The sequence below is a fragment of the Mastigoproctus giganteus genome, chromosome 5 (assembly GCF_048544385.1).
Source record: "Mastigoproctus giganteus isolate SK-2022 chromosome 5, ASM4854438v1, whole genome shotgun sequence".
Classification (NCBI taxonomy): domain Eukaryota; kingdom Metazoa; phylum Arthropoda; class Arachnida; order Uropygi; family Thelyphonidae; genus Mastigoproctus; species Mastigoproctus giganteus.
Genome location: NC_143579.1, coordinates 192,958,772 through 192,986,686, shown reverse-complemented (window position 1 = coordinate 192,986,686; position 27,915 = coordinate 192,958,772). Strand labels below are relative to the sequence as shown.

At 37.2% G+C, this 27,915-nt stretch overlaps 1 protein-coding gene across 1 annotated transcript in view; it reads right to left on the bottom strand.

Annotated features, from left to right (window-relative positions):
- LOC150085960 (dynein axonemal heavy chain 8-like) overlaps positions 1-27,915 on the bottom strand; it is a 1,559,705-nt gene that overhangs the window by 1,308,510 nt on the left and 223,280 nt on the right. Inside the window, exon 15 of the mRNA XM_090374756.1 lies at positions 6,010-6,194. Coding sequence (XP_090230882.1) covers positions 6,010-6,194 — 185 coding nt within the window. The remainder of the gene's footprint in view (positions 1-6,009; positions 6,195-27,915) is intronic.

Genomic DNA, 27,915 nt, shown 5'->3' with positions numbered 1-27,915 from the left:
GATTAAGAAAGATGGGCAGGGTTGCTCCATCCGATCATCTTAGGGTTGTCATTATTTATGTCAATATGGTCTGTATTTGCCATTTTTGCTCCTTTTCGCCCTTGGCAAGAGGACTTTTCTGCCACGGGGAGACAGGAGCAGTGCCGTTAGAAAGGTTAGTTGTTAGTAAAGAATATAATATATATAACAAAAAGAAAGGTGAATTTCTTTTCTCTGTCCTTACTTGATACTTTACAAGTGTAGAACTTATTTATGATAAATAAACTGCTGATACAAAACGATATAACTTAAAAAGAACTTTTATCTCTCAGAAAGATCACTGTTTGATTCGCACTATGTACGCTTGACCTCGAATTCGCTTCTCCACCCGTGGCCGTACATATTTGTATTTATTTTAATTTACATTTTTACACTGTGTAGGGACTACTTTGTCTACTAGTATTACGATAAAAGGCCACATTTCCCCCCCCCCATTTTTTATAATACTACAGACAAGTTTGCAAACGCAATGCCTGATACATGGTCAGGAGTAGTCCCCTGATGAATTTTTCCTGGCTATGTATAATTTTTTGCATCTACTATATTCAGATTCTGCATATTTGCCATCCCCTGATTCAACCTCTTGCTAAAATTGCACTCCCATATCTGAATATAGTGTTATTTATTTATTTACTTGTATATTCCTTTTTTTTTCTCTCTTCAGTCTCAGTTCATTTTTACACTAGGTTTTTCATTTTCTTTCACCTGTTTAACCACTACTTCACTTCCACTTTCTACTATCCCTTAAACTTCTCTCAGTTCTGGCACCTTGTGTACTTTTCATTTACATTTTCACAAACACTTTATTTATTCTACAGACCACACATTATTTTTATATATATATATATATATATATATATATATATATATATATATATATATATATATACAGCTTTTGTGACTGTTACTTTCAAGTTATTCTTAATTCCATTATTCTAACATATTCACCCTCTGTATGATAACTTTTCCAAATTCATAGATGCCATACAGCTTCTTAGGCTGTCATGGTGCTCTTTCCTGGAATTAAAACCCAATGCTTTTATCTTTAAAAGCTGTTGCCTGTCTCTCCTCATCATCCATCTCAGAACTCCACGATCACTCCTCATTAATGGTTACTCTACTATACCTTATGATATCAACTAGTTTTCATGTGGTGAAAATCTGGTGTAGAATATTCTTGCCCCTGGCACATTCTGTAACATGCTGATATTAATAATAATCTTCTAGTTGATTTTAAAATGTTATTCACCATTATGAATTTCCCTTCCGCTTGCTCCAATTAGTAAGGGGAAAATTGAAATCATTCATAATAAGACATTCACTCTCGTTGATCCATTCCATCTACATGCAGAGATTCTCATCATAATCTTCACAAACTACTGGTCTATAGATTATATCCACTGTTATCTTTGCTCCAAACTAACTCACACCACACAGATTCTATACTAACATTTGTGAATTTTGAATCTGAGAAAGCTATTGTTGTATTCAGGCTGCTTTTGATAAGAAGCATGATACCATCACTTCTAACTTCCCTATCCTTCCTAAATACTTTGTATATATATACCAAAGGGCAACTCATCATGCCCTCTTTCTGGATAAGAGCACATTTTAATTAGCCTTATGATATCAGTTTCAGTTGTCCTAACCAGGATTCAAATTTACTCATTTTACTGATAACAATCCTTGCATTATTGCAAACACAATTAAGACTGTGTTCTGTACAGTTCACTACTCTGAAATCTCCCTGAAAGTTCTTTACTGGTTTACATATCTTCCTATGAATAGCTTCTTATTCATTTGACACATCACTACCCATGGCAACAACAAATAAGAACCTTGAGATGTCAGCAAGTGTTATTTTGACTCATATCATAAGAGAAGCACAGATCTGCATTATCCCTATCCACCCTAACTAACAGTTTCCAATAAGGCCTCCTGAATAATATTGGCAAAAACCTATGTACCACCTTTGTTCAAATGTATTCTGTCTCTATAAAACAGGTTTCTTCCACTTATAAGAACAAACTACGATGATAAAAATCCCCCCCCCACCACCACCACCCAAAAGTCTTGCAGAGTCCCTTAAATCTTCATTTAATCCACAAGGCATATAGTCCCTCCATTTGTGTCGGGGCAGAATTGCAGACACATACATATTCTAATCAGCATTTTCAGCTTGGTCCTATATTTATCCAACAAATCATCAGTTATTGTGCACTTAATACTATTAACCCCCCACATGAATAATAATGCTCACTTTATCTCTTCCCCCTTAAGCTGACAATCTGTTGGTTACATAAACTGTTGCTTCTGGCAGACACATCCTGGGTTTTGTCCACATCCTATTCTTATTACAAAAAATATTAGCCATACCCATTTCCTTAACTATGGAATCTCCCACTAAAACTAAATCTAAATACTAAAACTAAATCCTCTTGAATCAGAGTAGTATGAACTTGACTATTCTTTTCCAAGCCCAAATGGGGAGGGGAAGGAGGATGATTCATCTTCTGGCAAGACTAGATACTTCAGTCATTGACAGGTCTCTGGTTCCCAGTTTTATTTGTGTTAAGGGCATCCACCCATTTCTTCAGCAACTGAATTGCATCTAGTAATGCAGCAAATTGTAATTTAAGCCTGGTACACTCCTTACACTATCAAAAAAAAAAAAAAAAAAGAGCAATCAGTTGATTTCACTAGAGCAAACAGTATACACATTCCTATTCTTTTTTTTTTGGGCCTGAATGGGGCAAATGAATTACCTGGCAAGTCACTAAAACAGATGCCTAGTTTACTTGTCTCTAGGGCATCCACCTATTTCTTCAGTGAATTTCAACTAGTAATATAGCAAGCTGTAATTTAAGACTGGTACACTCGTTAACACTGGGAACAAAGAAAAGAATGATCAGCTGAATTAAATTTACCTATCAGGCTGACTTTAGAATATATGCCACAGGCTACACAAGTGATTAACTTGTGACTTGCACATGGATTACCTACATCCATTCATAGTATCTTTGGACAAAGTAGCTATAGTTGGTCTTACAGCAACCATTAATAAGGTAAGAATTAAAAATATGGATACATCTTGTCTATAATTTTTTTTATCACAGCTGTAAGAATAAACTATAAGGTTAACTTACAAATAATTATTTTACTTAATTAAAAAAGCTTTACTTAATTTTTTCCTTTGCCTACAAGAAAAATGATTGAAATTTAATTTCATTGAGATGTTTCTCACATTGAATTACTCTATTTTACATTCTCCTCCTCCTCATTATTCACAGCAAATTACAATACATATATTAGCCAGTTTTTGTTTTAAGAGCTAAAGTGGAACAAACCATCATGTTTTTAATTAAGTAGTTCATATTGCTTGAATTATGCATATGCAATCTGGGACAGCCACATGTTGTGTTTGCTATAGTTTTTCTTTTTATCAGTTTAAAGTACCATTTAGAGACTGGGGTTTAAGCCTCTGACTGCTAAATATTCGATCTGCCAATCTGCGCTGGTCCAGCGTGGCAGATTATGGTCTATTTCCCTCAGCATGAATTGTTGAGGAGGCTTCCATCCTGCAGTGGTTTGATAAGGGTTGCAGTTTACCTTTTTTTTTTTTTTAGTAGAGAGTAATATACTGCTCAACAAAATTAAGAGAACACAGAAAATGTGGTGTAGCTCTTGCACCCTGTGATTATGCAGAAAAAATTTGGTATGGTGGTGTACCATAGAATAACAATGAAATGAGGAAACAACAAGAAACTTTGGACAGGTATAAGAGATATTTATAGGAGTTGTATAAGAATTACCAAAATGGTCACATTACAGAAGTTGACACATGATGCTCAAAAATAAGGCCGGATGACATCAGTATAGCATATGATCCACCTTCAATGGCTAAACAGGCCTGATAACAGTGAACCATGCTCAATATAAGGGTGTCTATAAGATTCTGTGGCAACAAATCCAATTCTTCTACCAGTGCAGACCTTAGCTCACCAAATGACCAAGGAGTTGGCTGATGGCACACAATGCAATGCCCAAGGGCATCCTACACATGTTTGATCAGATTAAGTCTGGTGATCATGCTGGCCACAGCAGTCTGTGCATATCTTCAGTTTCTGAGCAGTAGCAGTAGCATTGTCATGCATGAAAAGAAAATATGGCCCAACTGTACCCCTAAAAAAGTCACACATAGGGTTCACAGATCTGTTCTTGATACCTCTGCATAGTTACAGTGCCCCTATCAAAAAATGAAGGTGTGGCCATTTATCCTTATTCCGCCCTACACAAGAACATTGACTCCACTGTAAATGTCCCTTTCTCTGATGTTGGAGGGATGGCACAGCATTCCTCATTGCCTCCAGATGAAATAACATCTATAATCTGTTTGTAGGCTGAAAGGACTCATCAGAGAACAGAACTGCACCTCATTTGTCAGAGCTCCAAGTCACATGTTCATAGCACCAGTTTCTATGGCTTGAGGTTAATAAGAGTCTACCTGAATTAAGCCTTCTTAACACAGTCCAGTTGGAAATATTTTCACCTGTGGCCACAGCAACCTGAAGAGACAGTTGATGACAGGACATTGTAGGGTTCTGTCTTGCTGTTAGAGCCAGACAGTGGTCTGTTCTAGACTATACAGCCATTGGGTGACATTGGCCAGCTCTTCCTATAATGGTTTTTGTCTCCTGAAACTGCTTCTATAGTGCTGAGACGACAGTGTGTGACACATTAAGCCACCATGCCACTTATAACTACCCAGCTTCAAGTTGTCCAATGGCCCACCATCTCAAAGAATCACCTAAATGACAATGATTTGCCATCCTGAGTACTGGAGATGTGGCTATCCCACTGAGCAAGCCAAAAATTGGGAATGAAGTGATGTGGTCACAACCTTTTTATTTATGGCACCTCCGTAGCCAGGTGGGAAGGAGCAGCAGTGCGTAGCACACGCTTCTTGATTAGACCGGGGTTCGAGCCCGTCACCACCAAATACGGAAGATGCGGAAAGGTCAGGAAATGACCACCGCATATCCCGGAGCAATATGGCCTTAGTTGCTAATGCTCCTAAAAAAAAAAAAAACCAAACCAAAAAACAACCTTTTTATAGGCATGAATAACTGAGTAGGTTGCTGAAAACTTTTTGTACACAATATTGCAAATTTTGTTGATTTCTGGCATATCTTTGGGGTGTGTAATTTGGATTTTGATGCCAGCCATAGTCTCCACTGAAACAGTTATGTACTGCTTACTGTGTCCAAAGATCAGCATATTCTGCCAGAGTCATACCATGCAAGTGAACATTTGTCCCTGATATTTGTTGGTTGTTATAGCAAAAGCCAACCATATAGGAAACTATTTTCTTTTGAGAACTGAGATTAAATCATGCCCCACCATATTCATTATTATATTGGGAATAGTAATGTAAATATTCACCTTCGGCACACAGTTCGCAATAAAATACTCATGAAAAACATTTTGTTCTGTTAATTTTGTCAAGCAATGTATATCTGAAATTTTTTAATATCCACTTGAAATTCTAAAGGATTGTTTTTTTTTTTTTTTTTTTTTTCACAGAAAAGGTTTAAATCTCATTTTGTAATGCCAAACTCATTGAAGGGTGTTTCCTTATGACAGCAATCTGACCTCTGTTGTTTAATGACCTTGCTTTTATAAAATTCATAGCATAAATGACCTCTACATTTATGCTGTGAATTGGATATTGTGGAGGAGTTGGATATTGTGATGCACAATATCCAACTCCTCCACAGCCTCCAAAAACCAAGCATCTCCCTACAGAAGAGACAATGAAAAATTTTCACTTACATATTAACTTCCTTCACTCTGGCATGAAAAGACTTGGAATGCTCAAAACATGCTATGATAGTGGCAAACTAACATACTGGTATAAAAACACATATAGTTGTAATAATTTTGTTATTAAATATTGTAGTAAAATCCTACCTGTAGATGGCTGTGAGCAATTTTTAATTTCTCCCCATTGTGATAAAGGAAGTTTGCTTGTTCTGGAACAGCTAAATCCATTTTTACTAGGCATTCAGTCTCATGAAGGATATGATGGACAGATTTGTTGTAATTTATTTTAAATCCTTGCTCATTTTCAAATACCAAAACTGGTATCCGAAGTCCTATATAAGAAGTTCACACAAAACAAAAAATAAATTGTATGTTATGCTTAGCATTTAAAGAAACTTGCTTAACTAAATGATTTCAATAATAAAGTTAAATACAAAAACATTTTTGGAAAAATTAAGTGATCTATGGAACCACATAACATATATATAAGTTCATAAAAATTTCCTATAAGGAGTATTGTAACAGTTTAATATGTTGGTAGCTGAATGCTGGGTCAAATTATCTGTCTTTTTTCCTTTTTACAATTTATTAAAAATTCAAGAATTTGAATATTCTATACAGCAGATTGAAAATGTGCCCCTAAATTAGCATATATCTTGTATATCATTTCATGTGATTACTAATATGCTAAAAATGCACAATTCTAAAAACCAAAAAAAAAAAAAAAAAAACAGTATATGTCAAGGTTCTTAAAAACAGTACTATTTAGGAAATCCACTCAAGTAAAACTCCATTTCATTTCATACACATTACACATAAATCAACCTGCACTGGAAACCAAGCCTTCAAAGCATTGATAATTAAGTAGAGGCAATCCCCATATAACACGGTACTTCTACAATGTGGTTTAACTCTAACAAGGTTTGAGTTTTGATTTGATTTGGATTTTACTGGCGCATTAGCAACTAAGGCTATAATGTGCCAAAGCCACACAGTTTGACAATTGCAGCAATCCTCGGACAACACGGTACTTCTATAATACGGTTTCACTCCAACACAGTTTGAGTTTTTGTGCTGGGAAAATCCTTCTATTACGTTGGGTGTAATTTTTCAGCATTTCCATTCCTTTCTATGAATCCCTGCTGTTGATTCACTAGTCATTATCGCCTTCATGGTATTTTTCTAAAGCAAATTTCTGGAGGTCACTACCATAAAACAATAAAAGCAATTTGCAGTTTCTGGTTTACTGGTCTTTTCTGTTAGTGTAATCAATTATAAACTGGTAACAAACTCGATCTTCTTGCATTTGCTATAGTACCGATAGCTGGAATTCTGTGGGTTTTCAAGTTATTATGGAGAAATGGGTTTTCCCTTCCATCAAATATTCAATCATATAAAAAAACATAAATTTTCAGAAACTCATTACTCTGTATCGTGTTTGTTGCAACTTGTGTGTGTGCCATGTTCTTTGTTATTAATTGCTTAACATTTTTACTGTTTTAAATTTTACAACCAAAAAAATAAAAAAATAACAATAAAATCAGTGAACAGAAATATCAATCAGTGAGTATGTACATATTACAGTTTGTAGAGAGAAAATCTTTATTGTACAGTAAAGATACAGATACAATGTAGTAATTAAGCTATGTACGTAAGCGTAAATTTATTTTGCTAACTGGAAAATATTCTTCCAATTTTCACGTATCATTTAACTTTGTTAATTGGTAAGGTTATAAAGTTAAATTTGTGCTTTATATTTTTAAAGCGGGGGTCCACTGTATTTTGTTGAGAGATCCCTGGATTCTGTGCTACTGAACTTGTGTTTGTTTGAGACCATAAAAAATTGTGACTTCGAAGCGTGCAGACTGTGAGAGAGAGCAGATGGCACACAAAATCTAGATGCTGCAGAAGAGATTGTGCTTAGCAGCAATGAAGAGGAAGAAAATTAAATGAGCGTACATTATCCGAAATATAAGTATCACAGTTTGTAAGGTAAGACGTTTGTTCAGTTATTACTATTTATGTTACTACTATTATAAAAATAAAGTTAAAATATTAAGTTATTACTACTATAAAAATGAAGTTTCCAATAGTTAAAAAAAAAAAAAAAAAAAAAAAGGGTGTATTTTTGTTAGCTTTTGGAATGTAACCCCCCCCCCCTTTTTGTACTGGTTCTTAGTCTTGTATAACACTGTTTCACATTACACAAGATTTTGTAGGAATCAAACTAACATATGCAAGTAGGTGAACAATTCAGTAAAATCTGCAATATCTCTCATTGAGAGATATTGCAGATTTTATTGAATTGGTAACACTCTTAGGAATAACTAATAATTAGATTAGTATTAAAATCAAGAAAGCGTTTTTATACAGTTTCAGCCAAAAAAAATCCCCACATTGCCCGTCCATTCCCTCTAGTAATTTATCTAGTTCTTTCTTATATTCAAGCTATCCACTTCCACAATGCCAGATTGAAATTTGTTTCAATAATCAACTACCTTCTGGCTAAAAGCAAATTTCTGCACTTCTACCTTGCAACCATAATTTTCAAATGTATGCCCCTTTGCGTGTTGTCTGAGTAAGAAGGATGATACCATAAGCATTTAGCTTACTTAATCTATACAGGGCCTTAGACATCTTAAACATCAAATACCTTGTAGGTGTCTGGGTTCCAGATACAATTTGTAGAACTGAAGTCTTTCTTGGTAAGAATGCCCTCCAATCTCAGTGATCTTTAACCCCAGGGGCTCACATCTGGTGAGTATGGGCTTGGCACACCCAGGTTCCTGAGCTGGATATCATCATTCTCATCTTTCTTGATAATTCCCTTTTGACTCTCTCTCTCTCTTAGGGTAACTCAGGAATTTTTTTTGGCTGGTACAGCATAAGCCTCAGGCTTCCTTACACCATATAGCTAATAATAATAATAATAATAATAATAATAATAATCTTCTATGCATCCATTCCAACAGATCCAATTCCTAATAAAATGAAGCTCCCAGTCCTGTATGTCATACTCAGGATGTGATCTAACCATTGCCTCAAATAACAGGATATCCTTATCCCTGATGGAAAAATTCCTGTATATTACCAACAAAATCCCATGGCAGTCTTTCTGCATTACTCAGAGAACTTCACGTCTGACTAACACTTACTCCCAGGACTTTTTCATTTCCACTGCTCTGAGTGTGGTACCACACAGATGGTATGTTATTCTGAGATTACTGCTACTCTGCATTTGTTAATGTTAAACTTCATTACCACTTTTCACCCCATCTACCCAATTTTTCTAGATCTTGTTGAAGTAGCATACCCTTATTACTGTTATTAACCACATAGCGAAACCACATTAAACCTGATATGCCTTCATCAATATTATTAATAAATATAGAAAACAACAATAAACCCAGCACTGAACTTGGACTAATAACATTAGTTCAAGAAGAGCAGTGACCATTGATACCACACTGTCTTCTCCCACTAAACTATCCCTTCATCCATAGCAGTGACTTATCCCTAATGCCATACTACTCCAATCTGTACAGTAGTCTTTTATGTAAATCAAAACTAAAAGCATTTCTGAATTCTAAGTATATGATGTCAAAATTATTTTTTACATCCAGCTCCTTTGTTACCATATCATAGTATGAATATGGTTCAATTCTAACTTATTTAGCCCTTTCAGCAGTATGTGCCTATATTTATGTTTTTCCTACGTGGGCTGAGGAATTATATATATTTAAGTTTTTAGAGGTCATTTCAAATGAGTCCATTTATGTAAAATTGTCTTTAAATCTTACAGTATGTGCTGCCATCTCTAATCCATTTACAACTAATGTGGCTGTAGTTTTAATAAGATAACAGCATGAAAATGTTTTGAAGGTCAGGAGGAGAAGATAAGACCTGCCAGTTATTGTTATCAAATTTCAGTATTAAAAAAAAAAAAAAAAAAAAAAAAAATCTCAGATACAGAAGATGACAAAACTGAATCAAGTGCTAAATAAACTGATGTGATGTAAAAAAATATTACTTCTTCAAAAAAAAAAAAAAAAAAAAGTAATGATGATTTTTTAATGAATTTTTTAGCTGTTTTTTGTAATTTAAAAAAGTAATTTCACTCTAGTGCTGAGGATCAAAATTAATATGCAAACGTGTTTATGTGGAAAGTTTTTTGATTTGAAAAAACAAAAAATCCACGAAAAACCATTTCATAGCCTACTAATTGAAAACTCACTGTCTTAAAGCCAAGCATTTGATGAACTACCTGTCAGAGTTAAAAGTGCTTCTCAGAATCACTGTAATGAAAATTAGGAAAGATATTATAATATCCTACAAAGGTTTCAGATCTGATTTACAATATATTAAAAGAAAAGAAGATCTAGCTTTAACCACATACATACATAATATCATATGCATGCACAGTACAAATACAGTGCACACCACTCATTTTAATCACAGATATAATATTATTTGGATAATGTTCACTTTTATGAAGTCCCAACTAGACGTACCTGAATACACAGGGGGAAAAAAGCTCTTTATTGTAATCAGGCTTTGGTTTATAATATTTCTTTTTTGTTATTGCTTTTTTTGTCTTATCATTTGCACATGTGCAGTGGAAGTGAGTACATAACATTGTGATTTGTTCTTGAACTCCAACATGTTGTGTGGCTAGTTACTGAATTTGCTTCATTCAGTTTGTACATTTATTGGTGTCATTACTAAATGAAAGGAAGTACCATACCTCTACTCCTACCAATCTGGATGTTTACAAAAAATTATTAGCCCTATTTCAATTCTTTATTTTAATATTTTATTTGTTTTTAATAGTTGTGTGGATTTACAGAAAAATTTTTGTTTCTTTAATTATTGACCTCTACATGAATTCTAAAATGAACACAATAAGCAGCACCCATTGTATACAAGTTTTTCTGTAAATATTAATTTTCACCTAGAAAGAATCATACTAGATTACTTTTTCTTTCTTTCTTTTTTTCTTTTTTATTAGATGGTTTAACCTACAGAGCAGTTGTGCAAATTTTGTGTTCTTCCTATTAGTGCACAAAAATTTCTGCACTGTGAAAAATAACACTCAATAACACCATAAATGTTAGAAACATTTTAATTTATTAATAATACATTAAAATGGTTCTAATATTTACATAAAAATATATGTAAATGTATTATCTCCAATCAAGTACTATCAACATACTAAACACCAAATAATAAGGTGATGTTTCTGGCTTCAACACTTGCCATGGAATTCTGGCCAACTGGTATAACAAATATAATTAGATGCAGTTAACAAAAAGCTATTTCACATGCACAAAATACACAAAGCATTGACTAAGATATACTTTGTATACACTTCGAGGTATATTTTGTCTGTGCAAAATTGCAAATAGATTCAGTTTTTATAATAAGCTGATTTGTAATAAAATCATGCACAAAGTTAGGCATGAGAAATCCAAGTATGAGAAACTATCCAAGAGAGTTAGTTATAGACACAAGGTGTTTTATTTATACATACATATATAATGAGGAAAAGACTGAAACAAATGGAACCTTTTATAAAAAAAAAAAAAAAAAGGTCCCATTTGTACCTTATATAAAAAAAGGAACATAGTAATACTTTTCCTAGATGACTATGAGCATTTACTGAAAAATCTCATTTGTATTGTGCATGCATATATATATGCATATGGTTAGAGCTAGATGTGCTTTTCTCAATATATATCTAACCACATCATAACAGATGGGGAACTCTGCACAAGGGAACTGGTACAATCATAGATAAAATAGCCAATATGACCAACAAGAGGAACAGATATGAGTATAGTGATCATCACGGTAAAAAGTATCTTTTGGGCTGGGTAAGAATATGGTGTAAGAATCCCTTATCCACTTTAGGAGAAGCAGATAAGGGTTTCTAATAAGAGAGAGAGAGAGAGAGAGAGAGAGAGACTAACAGAAAAACTGCTGAGCTTGAAATTGATTATGGTCCAACGTTATTTACATAGTAATACTGAAGGTAATTAATAAGCGATACAAAAAAATTTTATCATTTTTGCAATCATTTTCCTTAATAGACAAAACGTTTTCTTTCGCTTGTGGATATCTGTTGGTGGTTTGATGTATTTTGGGGTCAGGTTTGGAGCTCCTAGACCTTCAATTCCAGTTACGTTGGATCATTGATGTTTCTTCCTGTGTGGAGAATTCATTTAAGTTAGTATTCACATTCGTTTGAATTACGGAGAGTGTTAGCATAGAACCATTCTACAAGTCAATACTGAGGTAATTCCTCTAATTTTTTGTTAACTGATAGTCATATTGAAGAAGTAGTTTCCTACAGAGGAGTGCATGAAGTCTTGCCTCACTAATTTGATTGGATACTATGATGCAGTCACAAAAGAACTGGATGCAGGGAATAACTTTGATATTATATACTTGGATCTTAGAAAGGTTTCTGATACTGTTGCACATGGAAGACTGCTGCACAAATTGGAGCAGTGTGGCATTGGAGGCAAATTGCTGCTATGGATAAAGGTGTGGTTGAGGGGGAGAAGACAGAGAGCGGTAATCAATGGACACTGCTCATCGTGGACTAATGTTATTAGTGGAGTTCCTCAGGGTTCAGTATTGGGTCCATTATTGTTTTTTGTATTTATAAATGATATTGATGATTTTATATCAAGCTTAATGTCCAAGTTTGCAGACGATACGAAGGCTGGCAGGGTTGTCGAGGACACTACTGACACTATGCTTCTGCAACAGGATCTGGAAAGGTTGAGCAGATGGGCTGAGAGGTGGCAAATGATGTTTAACATTGACAAATGTAAAGTACTACATATGGGAAACAGCAACCCCAGAGCAATGTATCAACTCTGTGATACTACACTGACAGTGGTAGAGAATGAAAGGGACCTGGGGGTGGTTGTGCAGGTAGATATGAAGTTCTCTGAGCAGTGCAAGAAGGATGTAGAGCTGCTGGAACGAGTACAGAGAAGGGCAACAAGATTAGTGCATGGAACAAAGGGGTGCTCTTACGAAAAAGGCTTAAGTTTTGCAAATTACAGTGTCTGGAGACTAGGCACCAGCGAGGTGATCTGATAGAGGTGTATAAAGCCTTGAATGGTTTGAGCATGCTCAATGCTGATGGGATTCTTCCTCCTGCTCAGAATAATCACCTGAGAGGCCATAAATTCAAATTGAGGAAAGACAGATGTAGGATAGACGTGCAGAAATTTGCCTTTAGCCAGCGGGTGGTTGGTTGGTGGAACAGATTTCCATCCCTTGCCGTGGAAGTTGATAGTCTAAATAAGTTTAAGGCTCAGCTGGACAGGTATTTCGAGCGAACAGGAGGTGAAGCGGAAGTGGTTATTTTTTATTTATTTATTTTTATTATTTTTATTTTTTTTGGCAGATGCTGCCTAAACTTGCTTTCTTGCATCAAATGCCTCTACTAATGCTAATGAACTCCTTAGCATTTAAAAATGAAGTGATTACTGGACATAGGCTTAATCCTTGGATTGAAAAGTACCAACATCTTAATGTCCAAGTTTGCAGACGATACGAAGGTTGGCAGGGTTGTCGAGGACACTACTGACACTATGCTTCTGCAAAGGGTAGGAGCTAAGGATACAATGGATAACTTTAGACCAGAAAAAAAAAGTAAGTAAAAGCAGGAAGGTCACAGAATCTATGTTAAAAGGCATATTACAAGTACATCATGAAAAGTATAAAATCTATCATAAGTGGATAACAACATAGCTTGGTAAAGGGAAAATCTTGCTTGTCCAATATGATATTATATGGTTACACAGGAGTTACATTCAAAAAAATTCTCACTTTACATACTTAGATCAAAAATGCATTTGACATACTTCCACATGAAAGACTGTTGTTCTTGCTGTAGCATATTTGAATTACAGGCAAGGTCGTGTAATCCCAATACATCTGAAGTGGACCGAAGGACAGGAAGCAGGTCTCCTTGGTCACTCTACAGATAGGACCAGATTTAAGAATGGGTTCTACATGGTTCAGTGATGGGGGACACTTGAATGATATAAAGGATTAAAAGGTAAAATTTACAAATGAAGAAAAAGGTTGCAGTTGTTAAAGGCATTGGTTTATTTTCAGTAAGGAGATCTATAACAACTTAAAGTGTTACGTGGCCTCTAGCAGAGGAAGGGTTGATACATTAGAATTATGGAATTTCTCTAAAAAAAAAAAAAAGTCACAGAAGCCACATATACCATTAAGAAACTATAGTGCAAAGGTGCATTAAGAAAATATAGTGCAAAGGTGCATTAAGAAAATATAGTGCAAAGGTGCATTAAGAAAATATAGTGCAGAGAAGATGAATATGGATCTGGTCTGTGCAATAGAGCAGGAAAAGTACTTTTCATTACAGAGCAACAAAATCACTGGAGCCTACGACAGCTACATGTTGATCTGTAACAGTACCACAGCCAGGGCCACTGCAAGTGGGTAGGTGAGGTTAGCTTTGCTTACAGGCGACAGTTAAAGAGGGTGCTCAAATTTGTTTTCTGACTGGTTAACCCTTATCGGTATTCAGCATTTAGGGCAGGAAATTTCATTTTGCTTACTGGTGGCACATAGGAACGCAGCGCTACTCACTATAGTAAACATTAAGGTGGCAAAGGCAGAGTATAAGAAATCACTGTCAAAGAGAACAAAGACAAGGACTTTTTCATGTATGTGGATAAAAAGAAGAAAACAAATGAGATCAGATCCTTGCACAATGAGTGTGGAAAAGTCTAAGGTAATCCAGCTGATGTTGCTGATGAATTGAACAGGTGCTTTGCATCAATCTTAACACACAAAAGACTCTTCATAGTTGTGAGAGTCTCTGAAAGTGAAGCTGAGCAGTATGAAATTAGCAATACTGAAGGGGAAAAACTCTGACTTCAGTGGACTGCAGTAACCTTAACAGACCAACTAGTCAGTATGATTTCACTGGTAGGGAAAATCATGGAGGAAACAATAGGAAGTTCAATACAAGAGCATTCAGATAGAAATCGAATTCAGAAGGAATGGCTCTGTTAAGGTAAAAATCATGTTTAACAAAGCTAGTTAGTTATTTTGACATAGTTACTTGATTAAAATCCTGTTTACTTGGACTTTTGCAAAGCATTTAACTCGGTTCCTCATAAGAGGTTACGTATGAGATGGAACATGTTAAAATCAGGGGTAAAATTCCATGAAGGATCAATAGTCAGTTTGAAGGCAGGATGAAAATATTGTTCTTCAGATTGAACTAACATAAGAAGTACTTCCCCCCCCCCCCAAAAGAATAGCTTCAGGGACCACTGTTGTTTCCTATTTAAATAAATGACTGACAAAAGGAGATCATGATGCCAAAATTTAGAGATAATATAAACACTAAGAGAATGCTTAATGATCAGTGTCAAGTGGTGCTTGACACTGAATCACCACTTCTCTGATATCCCAACAATATCTGCCTTTGATGTTTTCAGCAATACATCAAATTTATTTACCAAACTCCTAGAATTGGTTTACACGCAAGTATACATGCACCTGTTCCTATTATTACATACCCTATCATAACCCATGTGTTTACTTGTACCGCAATGACTCCCAGCAGTCTCTGAAATATCCTGCATCTTGTTTTCCAGGCTGCTGCTCATTCGAATAGAAGCAGTGCAAGAATGATTTTCACCTCGGCCAGTGGCTACTGTTAATCTATTAGTCCTTGTATCCCCCCAAGCTAGCTGTTTTAAGACCCACCTAACACTGCCTCGATAGCATCAGCAAATATTCTTGCACCCTTTCTATTTAAGTGTAACCCATACCTGTAGAAACAGTCTCTCCTGTTAACATCATCAGTTGGCCCCACTGTACAGAATTTAAAAACTGTCTGAGAACACTATAGTCACCGTTACGGAAGCAAAAACCCCTTTCTTTACTCCTGATGGTAATTATATCTTTAAGTAAATCCCACATCAATACACTGTGATCACTGCCACCTAATGGTTCCTTTATCTGCAAATTCTTAATACACGAATGATCACTGCTGATAACCAGATCAAGAGTATTACCCTCTCTGGTTGCCTCTCAAACATGCTGCTGCAGAAAACAATCATGAAATAAATCCACAAAAGTCTTACTAGTGTGCGAGTGATCATCCCATAAGTTCCAGTTTATATGTGGGAAGTTAAAATTCCCCATTATAAGACATTCTGATGTACTAGCCCACACTATTTCTCCGTACAACTGTTCATTGTACTCATTAGACCAATAACACACTCCTACTCTTATTTTTGCTTTCGCAGTGCTTATGTCACACCAAACTGACTCAACAGTACACTGTTCAGGATGCACTACTTTTGATTTTATGTTTTTCTAAATTAACAGCATAACACCTCCTCCCTTCTTATCCTGTCTATACTTTCTGTTCACATTGTACTCCCCAAATTCCAGTTCTGCATTCCTTATATCTGTTTGACACCACGTCAGTTAATGGATGTTTGCTTGTGGTGGCAAGTGTTCAGACTGTTTTGAAAGAGGAACAGGAAATATAGAAGCCAATTCAGAAGATCTTGTTGTTTGGTTTTTAGAAGCATTAGCAACTAAGGCCATATTGCTGAGGGATATGCGGTGGTCATTCCCTGACCTTTCCGCATCCTCCATATTTGGTGGTGATGGGCTCGAACCCCGGTCTAATCAAGAAGCGTGTGCTACACGCTGTTGCTCCTTCCCGCCTGGCTACGGAGGCACCTTCAATTCAGAAGAGCAGTGCCCATGGAAGTATCTGTAGAAAATCCATGCAGCAGAAACAGTACGTCTATGAGACAGTGAGTGGAGAGATTCTGTTAGAGATGAGTCATTAATTAACCTAACTGCCCTCTTCTGAATGGAATCTAGAAGCTGAGAGAGGTTTTGGGTGCACCACCCCATATGTGGGAACAATATACCATGGTAGGGTGGATCTGCGATTTGTACAGAGTGAACAGTTGTTTGGAAGAAAAGTAACGCCAAGAACGAAAGAGAAAACCAAGTTTTCTAGATGCAGAGGAAGCAATATTTGTAATGGGCTTGTGCCAAGAGAGATTAGAAGTCAGGGTAATCCACAAAAGAGATATATCATTTTGCCTAGAAATCAGAGTGTCACCAAAGATAATCATAGGAGCAGAAGAATCCTTTTTGCGAGATATAAGACAAGACTGAGTTTTAGAAGGACTGAAATCAACTATGTTGTCTTTACCCCACTGGAGATCTGCATTTAAGGAATTTCTGGCAGATATTCGAGAAGTTGAAGCTGACTGAGCAGGGCAAGGTTTCTCAAAATGGAAAGTGGAATGCAATGTGCTATCATCGGCAGAACAATGGATAGGATTTCTGGTCAATCGAAGAAGGTCATTAATATAAAAGAGGAAAAGAGTGGGTGAAAGAACTGAACCTTGGGGGGAAACCAGCATTAGTTGAGAAGTTGGAAGACAGAGAGGCATCTACCATCACCCTCAGTGTGCATTCAGAGAGAAAACTGGATAACCAATTACTAAAAACAGTTGGCAAACCATAAGATGGAAGCTTGTTTAGAAGACCTTTATGCCAAACACGATCGAAAGCCTTTGAGATGTCAAGAGCAACTGTTTATGTTTCACTGAACTTTTCCATTGAATTTGTCCATAAATGATAAGCCAAAATATCACCAGTAGATCGACACTGACGGAATCTATACTGGCGATCGTTGATCAGATGGAAGGATTCTAGGTAATTTAACAGTTGGTGGATAATTGATTTATCCATTACTTTAGAAAGAGTAGAAGTAATTGTAATGGAACTATAATTGGATGAGAGGTATTTGTCACCCTTTTTAGGAACTGGCTGGATATGAGCAAATTTCCAAGCAGAAGGAAATACATCTTTGGAATAGGAAAGTTAAAAAAGGCGGCAAAGAAAAGGAGTAAGTTCAGAAGCACAGGTTTTGAGAACGAGCAGAGAAATACCATCAGAACCTAGAGCTTTCTTAGCATCAAGATTCGCCAAAATCCTTCTGACATCCTTTTGACAGAAGACCACAGGAGGTATTGAATGGAGCATGTTGGGAATGGTGGGAGGTGTTTTACGAATATCATTAATATATGAGTTGGAAGAAAAATGGACTGGGATGCTAGTAGGTCAGCTTTATCCTTGGCTGAAGTGACAACACAAACATCTGGTTTTGACAGAGGTGGGAGCAGAGATGGGCAAAAGCTGCGGTCAATAGCTTTGGAAAGAGACCAGAATGCTCGGATACCATTGGAGCAAGAAGTAAGTTTTCTACTCTTAGCCTGTTCAAAATCTAGTTTGGACTGATTAATAACTGCTTCACAATCGTTGTGAGCTTTGCTGTAGGCAGAAAATGAAACTGAAGAATTGGAAACAAGCCAATTACGATATACAATGTTCTTCTCTTGAACAGCCTTAGCACAGTTATTGGAAACCAAAGGTTTAGATAAAGGACGAGATTTTAAAGTGGAGTGTGGAATAAAGGATTCCATTCCTACAAGAATAATATTGCTGACATGATCTGAGCAAATGTTGACATAGTAAGTTTTGAAACAGTAATCTGACCAAGGAAAAGAAGGAAAGAAATCTTGTAGGTCATCCCATTTTGTATTCTTGTAATGCCAAACAACACAAGGCTGGGAATAGCCATGAGATAAAGGCTCCGCTGGAGAAGAGACAATCACCAAGTTGTGATCTGAGGTGCCTAAAGGACCACTCACTTCAACCGTGTACTTAGAAGGGTTGTTTTTGAGAAAAAGATCAAGCGTGTTGGCTGTATGGTTAGGATTGCCCAGTATTCTTGTAGATAAATAAACAATCTGTGCAAGTTCATTAGTAATTGCATAAGCTTCAGCATCTCGACCAGCTGGGTCAGGGTGACTAGAAAACGGAAGCCTGCTGGAGTTGTGAACATCAAAATCACCAAGGGAAATTACCTCACTGTTAGGAAAGTTGGACTGGAGAAAGTCAAGTTGCAAAGAGAGGAAGTCAAAGAGCTCCAAGTGATTAGCATTAGCATTAGCATTAGTAGAGGAATTTGATGCAAGAAAGCGAGCTATGCAGCATCAGCCAAAAAAAAAAAAAAAAAAAACCCACTTCCACTACAACCCTCTGTTCGTTCAAAATACCTGTCCAGCTGAGCCTTAAACTTATTTAGGCTATCAACCTCCACCACAAGGGATGGCAGTCTGGTCCACCAACCAACCACCCGCTGGCTAAAGGTAAATTTCCGCACGTCTATCCTACATCTGTCTTTCCTCAATTTGAATTTATGCCCTCTCAGGTGATTTTTCTGAGCTAGAGGAAGAATCCCATCAGCATTGAGCATGCTTACCGTTCAAGGCTTTATACACCTCTATCAGATCACCTCGTTGGTGCCTAGTCTCCAGACACTGTAATTTGCAAAACTTAAGCCTTTCTTCGTAAGAGCACCCCTTTGTTCCATTCACTAATCTTGTTGCCCTTCTCTGTACTCGTTCCAGCAGCTCTACATCCTTCTTGAAATGAGGCCTCCAGACCTGTATACAGTACTCTAGGTGTGGCCTGACCATTGCCTTATACAATGGAATAATCACCTCCTTATCCCTGCTGGAAAAATTCCTGTATATCATTGACAATACTCCATGAGCTACTCTTGCAGCCCGTCTACACTGCTCAGAGAACTTCATATCTGCCTGCACAATCACCCCCAAGTCCCTTTCATTCTCTACCACTGTCAGTGTAGTACCACAGAGTTGATACGTTGCTCTGGGGTTGCTGTTTCCCATGTGTAGTACTTTACATTTGTCAATGTTAAACTTCATTTGCCACCTCTCAGCCCATCTGCTCAACCTTTCCAGATCCTGTTGCAGCAGTATAGTGTCAGTAGTGCCCTTGACAACCCTGCCAACCTTTGTATCATCTGCAAACTTGGACATTAAGCTTGATAAACCATCATCAATATCATTTATAAATACAGAAAACAATAATGGACCCAACACTGAGCCCTGAGGGACTCCACTAATAACATTAGTCCACGATGAGCAGTGTCCATTGATTACCACTCTCTGTCTTCTCCCCCTCAACCACCCCTTTATCCATAGCAGCAATTTGCCTCCAATGCCACACTGCTCCAATTTGTGCAGCAGTCTTCCATGTGCAACAGTATCAAAAGCCTTTCTAAGATCCAAGTATATAATATCAAAGTTATTCCCTGCATCCAGTTCTTTTGTGACTGCATCATAGTATCCAATCAAGTTGGTCAGGCAAGACTTCCCTTAACAAAACCATGCTGTGTCTGAGCTATAACTGAAGTCTTGTCTAAATGATCCTGCAGTGCTTCTTTAACCAGTGCCTCCATTAATTTTCCTGGAACAGAAGTTAAGCTCACAGGTCTATAGTTACTTGTGTCAGCCTTTGATCCTCCTTCGTGAATTGGGGTCACATTTGCTTGCACATTTCCAGTCTATGGGTACCTCCCCTGAGTCCAAGGAAGCTCTCATAATTATGGCTAAGGGTTTGCTTACTTCCTTTGCTGCCTCCTTTAATATAACTGGATAGATCCCATCCACCCCGGGTGCCTTTCTTGTGTTTATCTTCAACAGTTTCTCCTCCACTTTACTCCCAGTTATTTCAAGATTCTGTAGCTTACTGCTAGAGTTGAATACACCTCTGGCATTCCCCTTGCTGAATAACTCCTCATGTGTGAATGTCGATGCAAAATATTCATTTAGTTTGTTAGCTACCTGAGCAGGATCATCAACAGTTGACCCATCAATATCAAGTGGACCAATCTGATTCATCCCCTTCCTTCTAGAGTTTACATAAGTAAAGAACTCTTTGCTGTTTTTCTTTGCATCCCTTGCCAAGGATTTCTCGTAATCTGCCTTCGCCTGCCTAACCTCCTTTGTAACTTGGTTGCATATCAACTTGTATCTATCATAGGCTTCTGTGTCATGTGTTAATTTGTAAGTATCCCATGCATTTTTCTTCTCTGCCATATGCCTCATTAGTTCATCTGACATCCATTTTGGCCTAAACCTTGAACAATATTTCTTAGTTGGTATGTAAAGCCTAGTAGCTTCCAAGATACGGTCTTTGAATGCTTCCCATTTTGAATTTGCTCTTGGTAACATCATCAGTTGGTCCCACTGTATAGAATTTAAATACTGTCTCAGTCCATCGTAGTCGCCTTTACGGAAGCAATAACCCTTCCCTTTACCCCTAATGGTAGTTACCTCTTTCAGTAAATCCCACTTCAGCACACTGTGATCACTGCCACCTAGTGGTTCATTTATCTGCAGATTCTTAATGCATGAAGAATCACTGCTGATAATCAAATCAAGAGTATTACTCCCTCTAGTTGCCTCCTGAACATGCTGATGTAGAAAACAATCATTCAATAAATCCACAAAAGCCCTGCTAGTGTGTGAGTAACCAGCCCCCAAATTCCAGTCAATATCTGGGAAATTAAAATCTCCCATTATAAGACTCTCTGATTTACTGGCCCACTCTATTTCTTATTATACTCATCAGAGTCATTAGGCCTATAGCACACTCCTACTCTCAATTTTGATCTCCCAATGCTTATGTCACACCAAACACCAAACTGACTCAACACTGCACTGTCCAGCGATGTCCACTGGCTTCACTTCCTTGGATTTTATATATTTCTTAACTAATACCATAACCCCTCCTCTCTTCCTATCCAGTCTATCCTTTCTGTAGACGTTGTACTCCCCAAATTCCAGTTCTGCATCCCTTATATCTGTGTGACACCACGTCTCTGATATCCCAACAATATCTGCCTTGATGTTTTGAGCAATACCTCAAATTCATCAAATTTATTTACTAAACTCCTAGCATTGGTGTACACGCAAGTATACCTGTACCTGTTTCTATTCTTAGCTACCCTAACACAACCCATGTGTTTATTTGTACCGCAATGGCTCCCAGCAGTCTCTGAAATACCATGCATCTTGTTTTTCAGGCTTCTGCTCATTCTAACAGAAGCAGTGCAAGAATCTCTTTCACCTCTGCCAGTGGCTACTGTCAATCTATTGGTCTTTGTCTCCCCCCAAGCTAGCAGTTTTCCGACCCACCTAACACTGCCTCGATAGCATCAGCAAATATTCTTGCACCCTTTCTATTTAAGTGTATCCCATCCCTGTAGAAGCAATCTCTCCTGTTAACAAGTACAGTCCAGGCTGAAAAAAATTCTACCCCTTGAGCCTTGCACAATCTTTCCAGGGCCGAATTGATCGACAAGGCTCTCATCATATACTCCCTCCTATCGTGTCTGGGCAGAATTGCAGACACTTTCAAATTCAACCCTAATTCTCGGCTTTTGTTCAACAGTGACCTGTACTTGTTAAGTAATTCTGCCGGTCTCCTACTCTTAATATTATTAGTGCCAACGTGTACAACTATATCACCTTTTGTGCCCTTAAAAGATGATATTCGCTCTACAACGTCATCAACCTTTGCCCCTGGCAGACATACCCTGGTCCTGCTCCACCTATCTTTTTTACAAAGCATGTTCCCCGTTTCCCTGACAATAGAGTCACCAACAACTACTAGTTCCTTCGGGACCAGCGCATTCTGCCTTGGGGGTTGTCTCTGTGTCACGCGATGCCCAAGTGCAAGCTCTGGCGTTGATGTGGGCAGCTGAGAGCTTGATGGGCCCCTCAATTTAGTTTCTTCGAGGGCATCCACCCTATCCTTCAAGCACTCATATAGGCCCACAAGAACGCCGAGTTGTTGCCTGATATCGATACACTCCTTGCATCGCTCACACACAAAGACATCCCCCTTGGCAGTATCATGTTCCGTACCCGATTGCTCTGCAAACATCAAGCAAACAGTGCATTTTATAAGGCTGTGAGTCAGAGGACAACTGCCCCCCTCAGTTCTGCTCTGAGCCACAGCACTTCCATTAGCTTGAGCCTTTTGCTTTGCTGCTCTGGTCTGAGTCATGATTCTATTAATTTATTAATTAATTATAATTAATTATGTTATGTTATTAATTATGTTAAATATAATTAATTATATTACGTTTGTAATCTAAGTCGTTATATGTATTTATTTAAACGTACAATTTAACTGCTAACGAAGTTCAACTAATGCTATCTAGTACGGCATACAACTATCGTATCACAATGGCGGGAAAATTACGAACGCTAGCGGAGTTGAAACACGTGGAAACCTTTACCTATACTTTTATGCAATTACAAGGCCGAGTAAAGAATAAATACACCAAGTTAATCAAAAAATCACAAAATAATGTTATACTACTAAATTTAAATCAAAAGTTTTAGAAAAACAATAATTTCAAATCAATAAATAAGAAAAATCCACTTAGCGGCTTGGAACACGACCGTCTCTAGTAGCCTCGTCAGCAGGCAATCAACATTTGTTGTGGAGTTGTGGATTAGTGGAGTTGGGAGAACAGTAGATATAACAGATGAATTTGACGTAATGAGGTGGAGAGATTTTAAGCCAGAGAAGATCGAAGATTCCAAATTACCAAGTTTCTAACAGGGAATATCGGAATGGACATAGAACAAGTACCACCTTTGATGCGAAAGGAATCATACAACAAATAATTTGGGCAATGAGATGAGCAGTAGCTTAATCAACCTATAACTGAGATTCTGTCAGAAAAAGCACATGGGGTTTGGCAGACTGCAAGCGGAAATGGACATCATCGAGATTAGAATTGAGACCATGTATATTTGTAAAATGAACTAGGAAGTGTTTGGGAGGTTTAGATCTTTTTGCAGATAAGCTTACTCTATTAGTTTGACAATTCATGGTGAATTCAATCGTAAGAAAAATTGGATGGGGATATATGCTGTATGAAGTAATCAAATTATTGGATATGGTGTACACGTGGTAAGAATATATCAAGATCCTTGACGTAACATGGCTTTGACAATGCCCACTGCATACACACTACTTGGACTCTCTCCCCAGTCACTATCTGGCATAGTAGAGGTAGCAAGATTATACACTAGCTGATCTGGAAGCCTCCTAAAGAGTTACCAATAGGTTTGGTCTGGTGTACTAACAGCGACTGGCCTGCGAAAACCATTTTAGAGCTGTACCCTTGAAATGTAATGAAGATTGGATCTCGCCATGATGTTCATCATAACCTCAAAAGTCATCAGTCATACTGCATAATGGAAGAAATGGGAAAGGGTTGACCAGAACTTACTGTATTTCCCCATGTATAAGACGCACCTTTTTTCGAAAAATTTGGGGTCTAAAAACTGGGTTGTAGATTGGTCTTATACAGTGGTTGTGGATTTTTTTTACTGGCATTTCCCGCTTTTTCACGCTTGTTGTCTTTGCGCTCATTGTTTTGCACTTGCTACCGGTATATTAGGTTACATTCTGCCCAGAAATGGCTCACAAAAGATTTTCTTACAGTGCTGAATTCAAGTTAAAAGTGATCCAGTTTGCAAAAGTGAATGGAAATCTTGCTGCTGAACGTAAGTTTGGTCCTCCTCCAACTGAGAAAACAATCCGAGACTGGCTACGGGAAGCAGAAAACCTACTGAAAACACCACGGCAGAAGAAGGCCATTAGAGGCAAGTCAGCAAAATGGCCTGATTTAGAGAGGGAATTGAAGATATGGATTGAGGAACAAAGGGCAATTGGAATTCCTGTGTCCACAAAGATGGTTCAGCATGAGGCAAGAAGAATTGCTGATGAAAAAGAAGTAACGGATTTCAAAGGAAGACACAATTGGTGCTTCAGGTTCATGAAACAGAATGGACTAAGCATGTGTACATGCACCAGACTTGCCCAAAAGATGCCTGAAAGCTATGAGCAGAAGGTCCTTGAATTTCATCGTTTTGTCATTAATGTCGGAAGACACATCAGTTTGAGTTGGGACAGATTGCAAATACGGACCAAGTCCCCCTTAAATTTGATGTCCCAAGTAACAGAACAGTTGATAAGAAGGGGGAGAAAACTGTAACTGTGAAAACAAATGGACATGAAAAGAGCCATTATACAGCCATTAAAAGAGCCATTATACATTCTAGCTTGTTGTGCCGACGGAACCAAGCTGCCTCCTATGCTGAGTTTCAAACGCAAAACAATGCCAAAAGAAGACATTCCTCGAGGAGTAGTTGTCCACGTTCATGACAAGGGTTGGATGGATCAGGATGGGATGAAGATTTGGTTTGAGAAAGTTTGGAGCAGGAGACCAGGTGGGCTCTTACACAAACCTGCCCTATTAGTGCTTGATCAGTTCAGGGCACACAACAAAAAACACAAAGAAGATTGCTGCAGAGCAAAAAACAAAACTTGCCGTCATACCTGGAGGCTTGACATCCCAGCTCCAACCACTTGATGTCAGCATTAACAAACCCTTCAAAGCTGCCATGAGAGACGAATGGAACCAATGGATGAAGTCTTCTGGGGACAATTTGACACCAGCAGGAAGAGTGAAGAAACCAACTATAGGAGAAGTTTGTACCTGGGTGAAAAGATCCTGGGATAATATCAAGATTGAGATCGTTGTCAAGTCATTTAAGAAGTGGCATTTCAAATGCCATAGATGGAACCGAGAACGAGGCAATATATGAAGACAGTGATTCGTCATCAGACACAGATGAGGACAAACTAATGGATGGGAGTTTTGACAGTGATGAGTTGTATGAATTTTATGATAACTTTATGTAATATATATATTTTTTTTTTCAAATTTCGGGCCCCAAAATTAAGGTGCGTCTTATACATGGGGAAATACGGTAGATTTGGAGACTAAACATGGGTTCCACCACTTTAAGCCTCCAATAAGCAAAGTGGTGGTATTACACCAGTTGATGAGAGTCATCTACCACCTAGTATTGCCTGGTAACAGAGGGGGGTGGCATTCCTCCATGTGGTGTGGTGTGGGTGCCATACCTCAACCTCTGCTTACGTTGGTTCACACCTGGTGGTCACCCACAGTGTGCTTGTGCATGGAGGTTATACCCAGAATTACTAACAGTCCCACCATCATGAAGGTGCAAGCAGAGGATCTAGCTGTAACAGATCGTCCGGACTTTGCCGAAATTGGGTCCACTTGACTTGAATGTCACCCGAATATCAGTTCCATCAGCATTTTAGACTCTCAGGTAGCAAGTACAGCTTGTCTGACGTATCTGAGAATGTCAGTGACAACCTCAAGGACCATTTATATACATAATAAGTAGAAATATATGTGCATGCACAGCAGTTTGAAATTTCATACAATTAACAGTCTTGAAAAATGGAAGAGACTAAATGACTGATGCTTCTATTGTATGTCTAATATGTTTTTTGTAGTTTTTAGCAAAATTAATTTTTTAGTTTTTTGAAAATAAAAGGAAAAAGGTAAAATAAAAGATAAAACACATAGCTTGTTTTAAAATTTTAATTTTATTTAAATTTAAAAAGTTATATGTAATAAACATTGCAATCCATTAAGATACATTTTAGTAAGATGTATTAATATATTAAGATACAGTATTTTATTAATTAAGGTTCTATTTATTAAAAGATTAATCTGTTAATCTATTACAATAAATTGTAATCTATTAATAAAAAGATAAAATATTGGCAGTTCAAGCAGAATAAAAATTAAAAATAAAAAAATAAATTCCAAAAATTAAAAAGAAAATTTTGCCACAAATGAGAGCACAACCACCACAGTCAGGTTAAAAAGGAAGTGTAAAGTCATGTTTTTATTGTGTTTAGGCACATCAACAACAGCCCACATTGTGATACTGTGAATTATGTCTGTATAAGTATGTGTTTACACACTTGTAAAGATATTTGCATGTTTTGTGGTCTGAAAAACCCAAAATAACTCTTCTCTGCCTGAAATTGGATAACTATGGCCCTAACTGAAGAAGCCTTTAGAAATTCCAGTTCACAATGGGACTTTGAGTCCAAATCTCTCCAAATGAGTGATAATGGCAAAACCACTATCCTCACACTGACAGAAGGAAGAGACATGTTGGATAGGAATCAAACTGGAGAGAAGCCAAAAGATCTATGTGTATGTGTGCAGTATTGATGGAAATTTAGTTGAAATATTTCAGTGCTAATGCTGTGTGTTTGAAGAAGTTTACTAGAAGGGATCAAATAGTTTTTTTCTCCTTGTTGGCGCATCAGCTTCTATGGCCATAATGTACCTCCTAGCCCGGTCGGTGGATCGTATAGGACGAGAATGATTCCCCCCCCCCCAACTAAGAATTTTTTTTAGGTACATACACATGCACACATTCTCACACCTCATATCTTGAAGTAGTGCTTCCTAAGTATTTTATAGTGCAACCATCTTGGTAGGAGATCATGAAACCAATAGTTGGATTTTATTAACTGTTGTTTATGATAATTTAGTATGACAAGTTTTACAGTAATAAAACATATATAGTAAAAAATAAAATATAATAAATAAATATCTCTTTCAATTAGGTATTACAAATTCATTCATATACAAATATCATTAATACAATTATGTTGATCCTGAATTTGGCATTCAGTAGTTTTCCCTCGATACAGTGGGCCCTTGATAACCATCATTAATTAGATCTTTAAAAGTGTGACAAATAAAGAAATGATAAATACGGAACAATAAACGCTCACATGTTAAGGTGATAACAGTTTCCAGGGAAATCATATACTTGATTTCCCTGGAAACTGTTATAAATAAATATCAATAAAACTTCTCAAACTAGTTTAATGACAATTTTATTGATTTAAACACATTTTATGCATATCGATTAACCTTTGAATGGTGAATACCCTTGATACAATACCAAGAACTTGAAATCCAGAAGTTGAGGGCATGCATTCCTTGAAGCATAATCCTCCTGCCTGCAAAAGGAATCTAGAGTTGATTGTATCTCAGCCTTCTTCCACTTGCTGCACTTCCTTGTAACTTAACCAATTACGCAGCCCAACAATCTTTCTTGCATTTTTGAAATTGTCTCTTTTGAAATTCAGGGAAATCAGAAACACATCCAAGGCCATAACTTTCTTCTTGTAGCATTCATACAA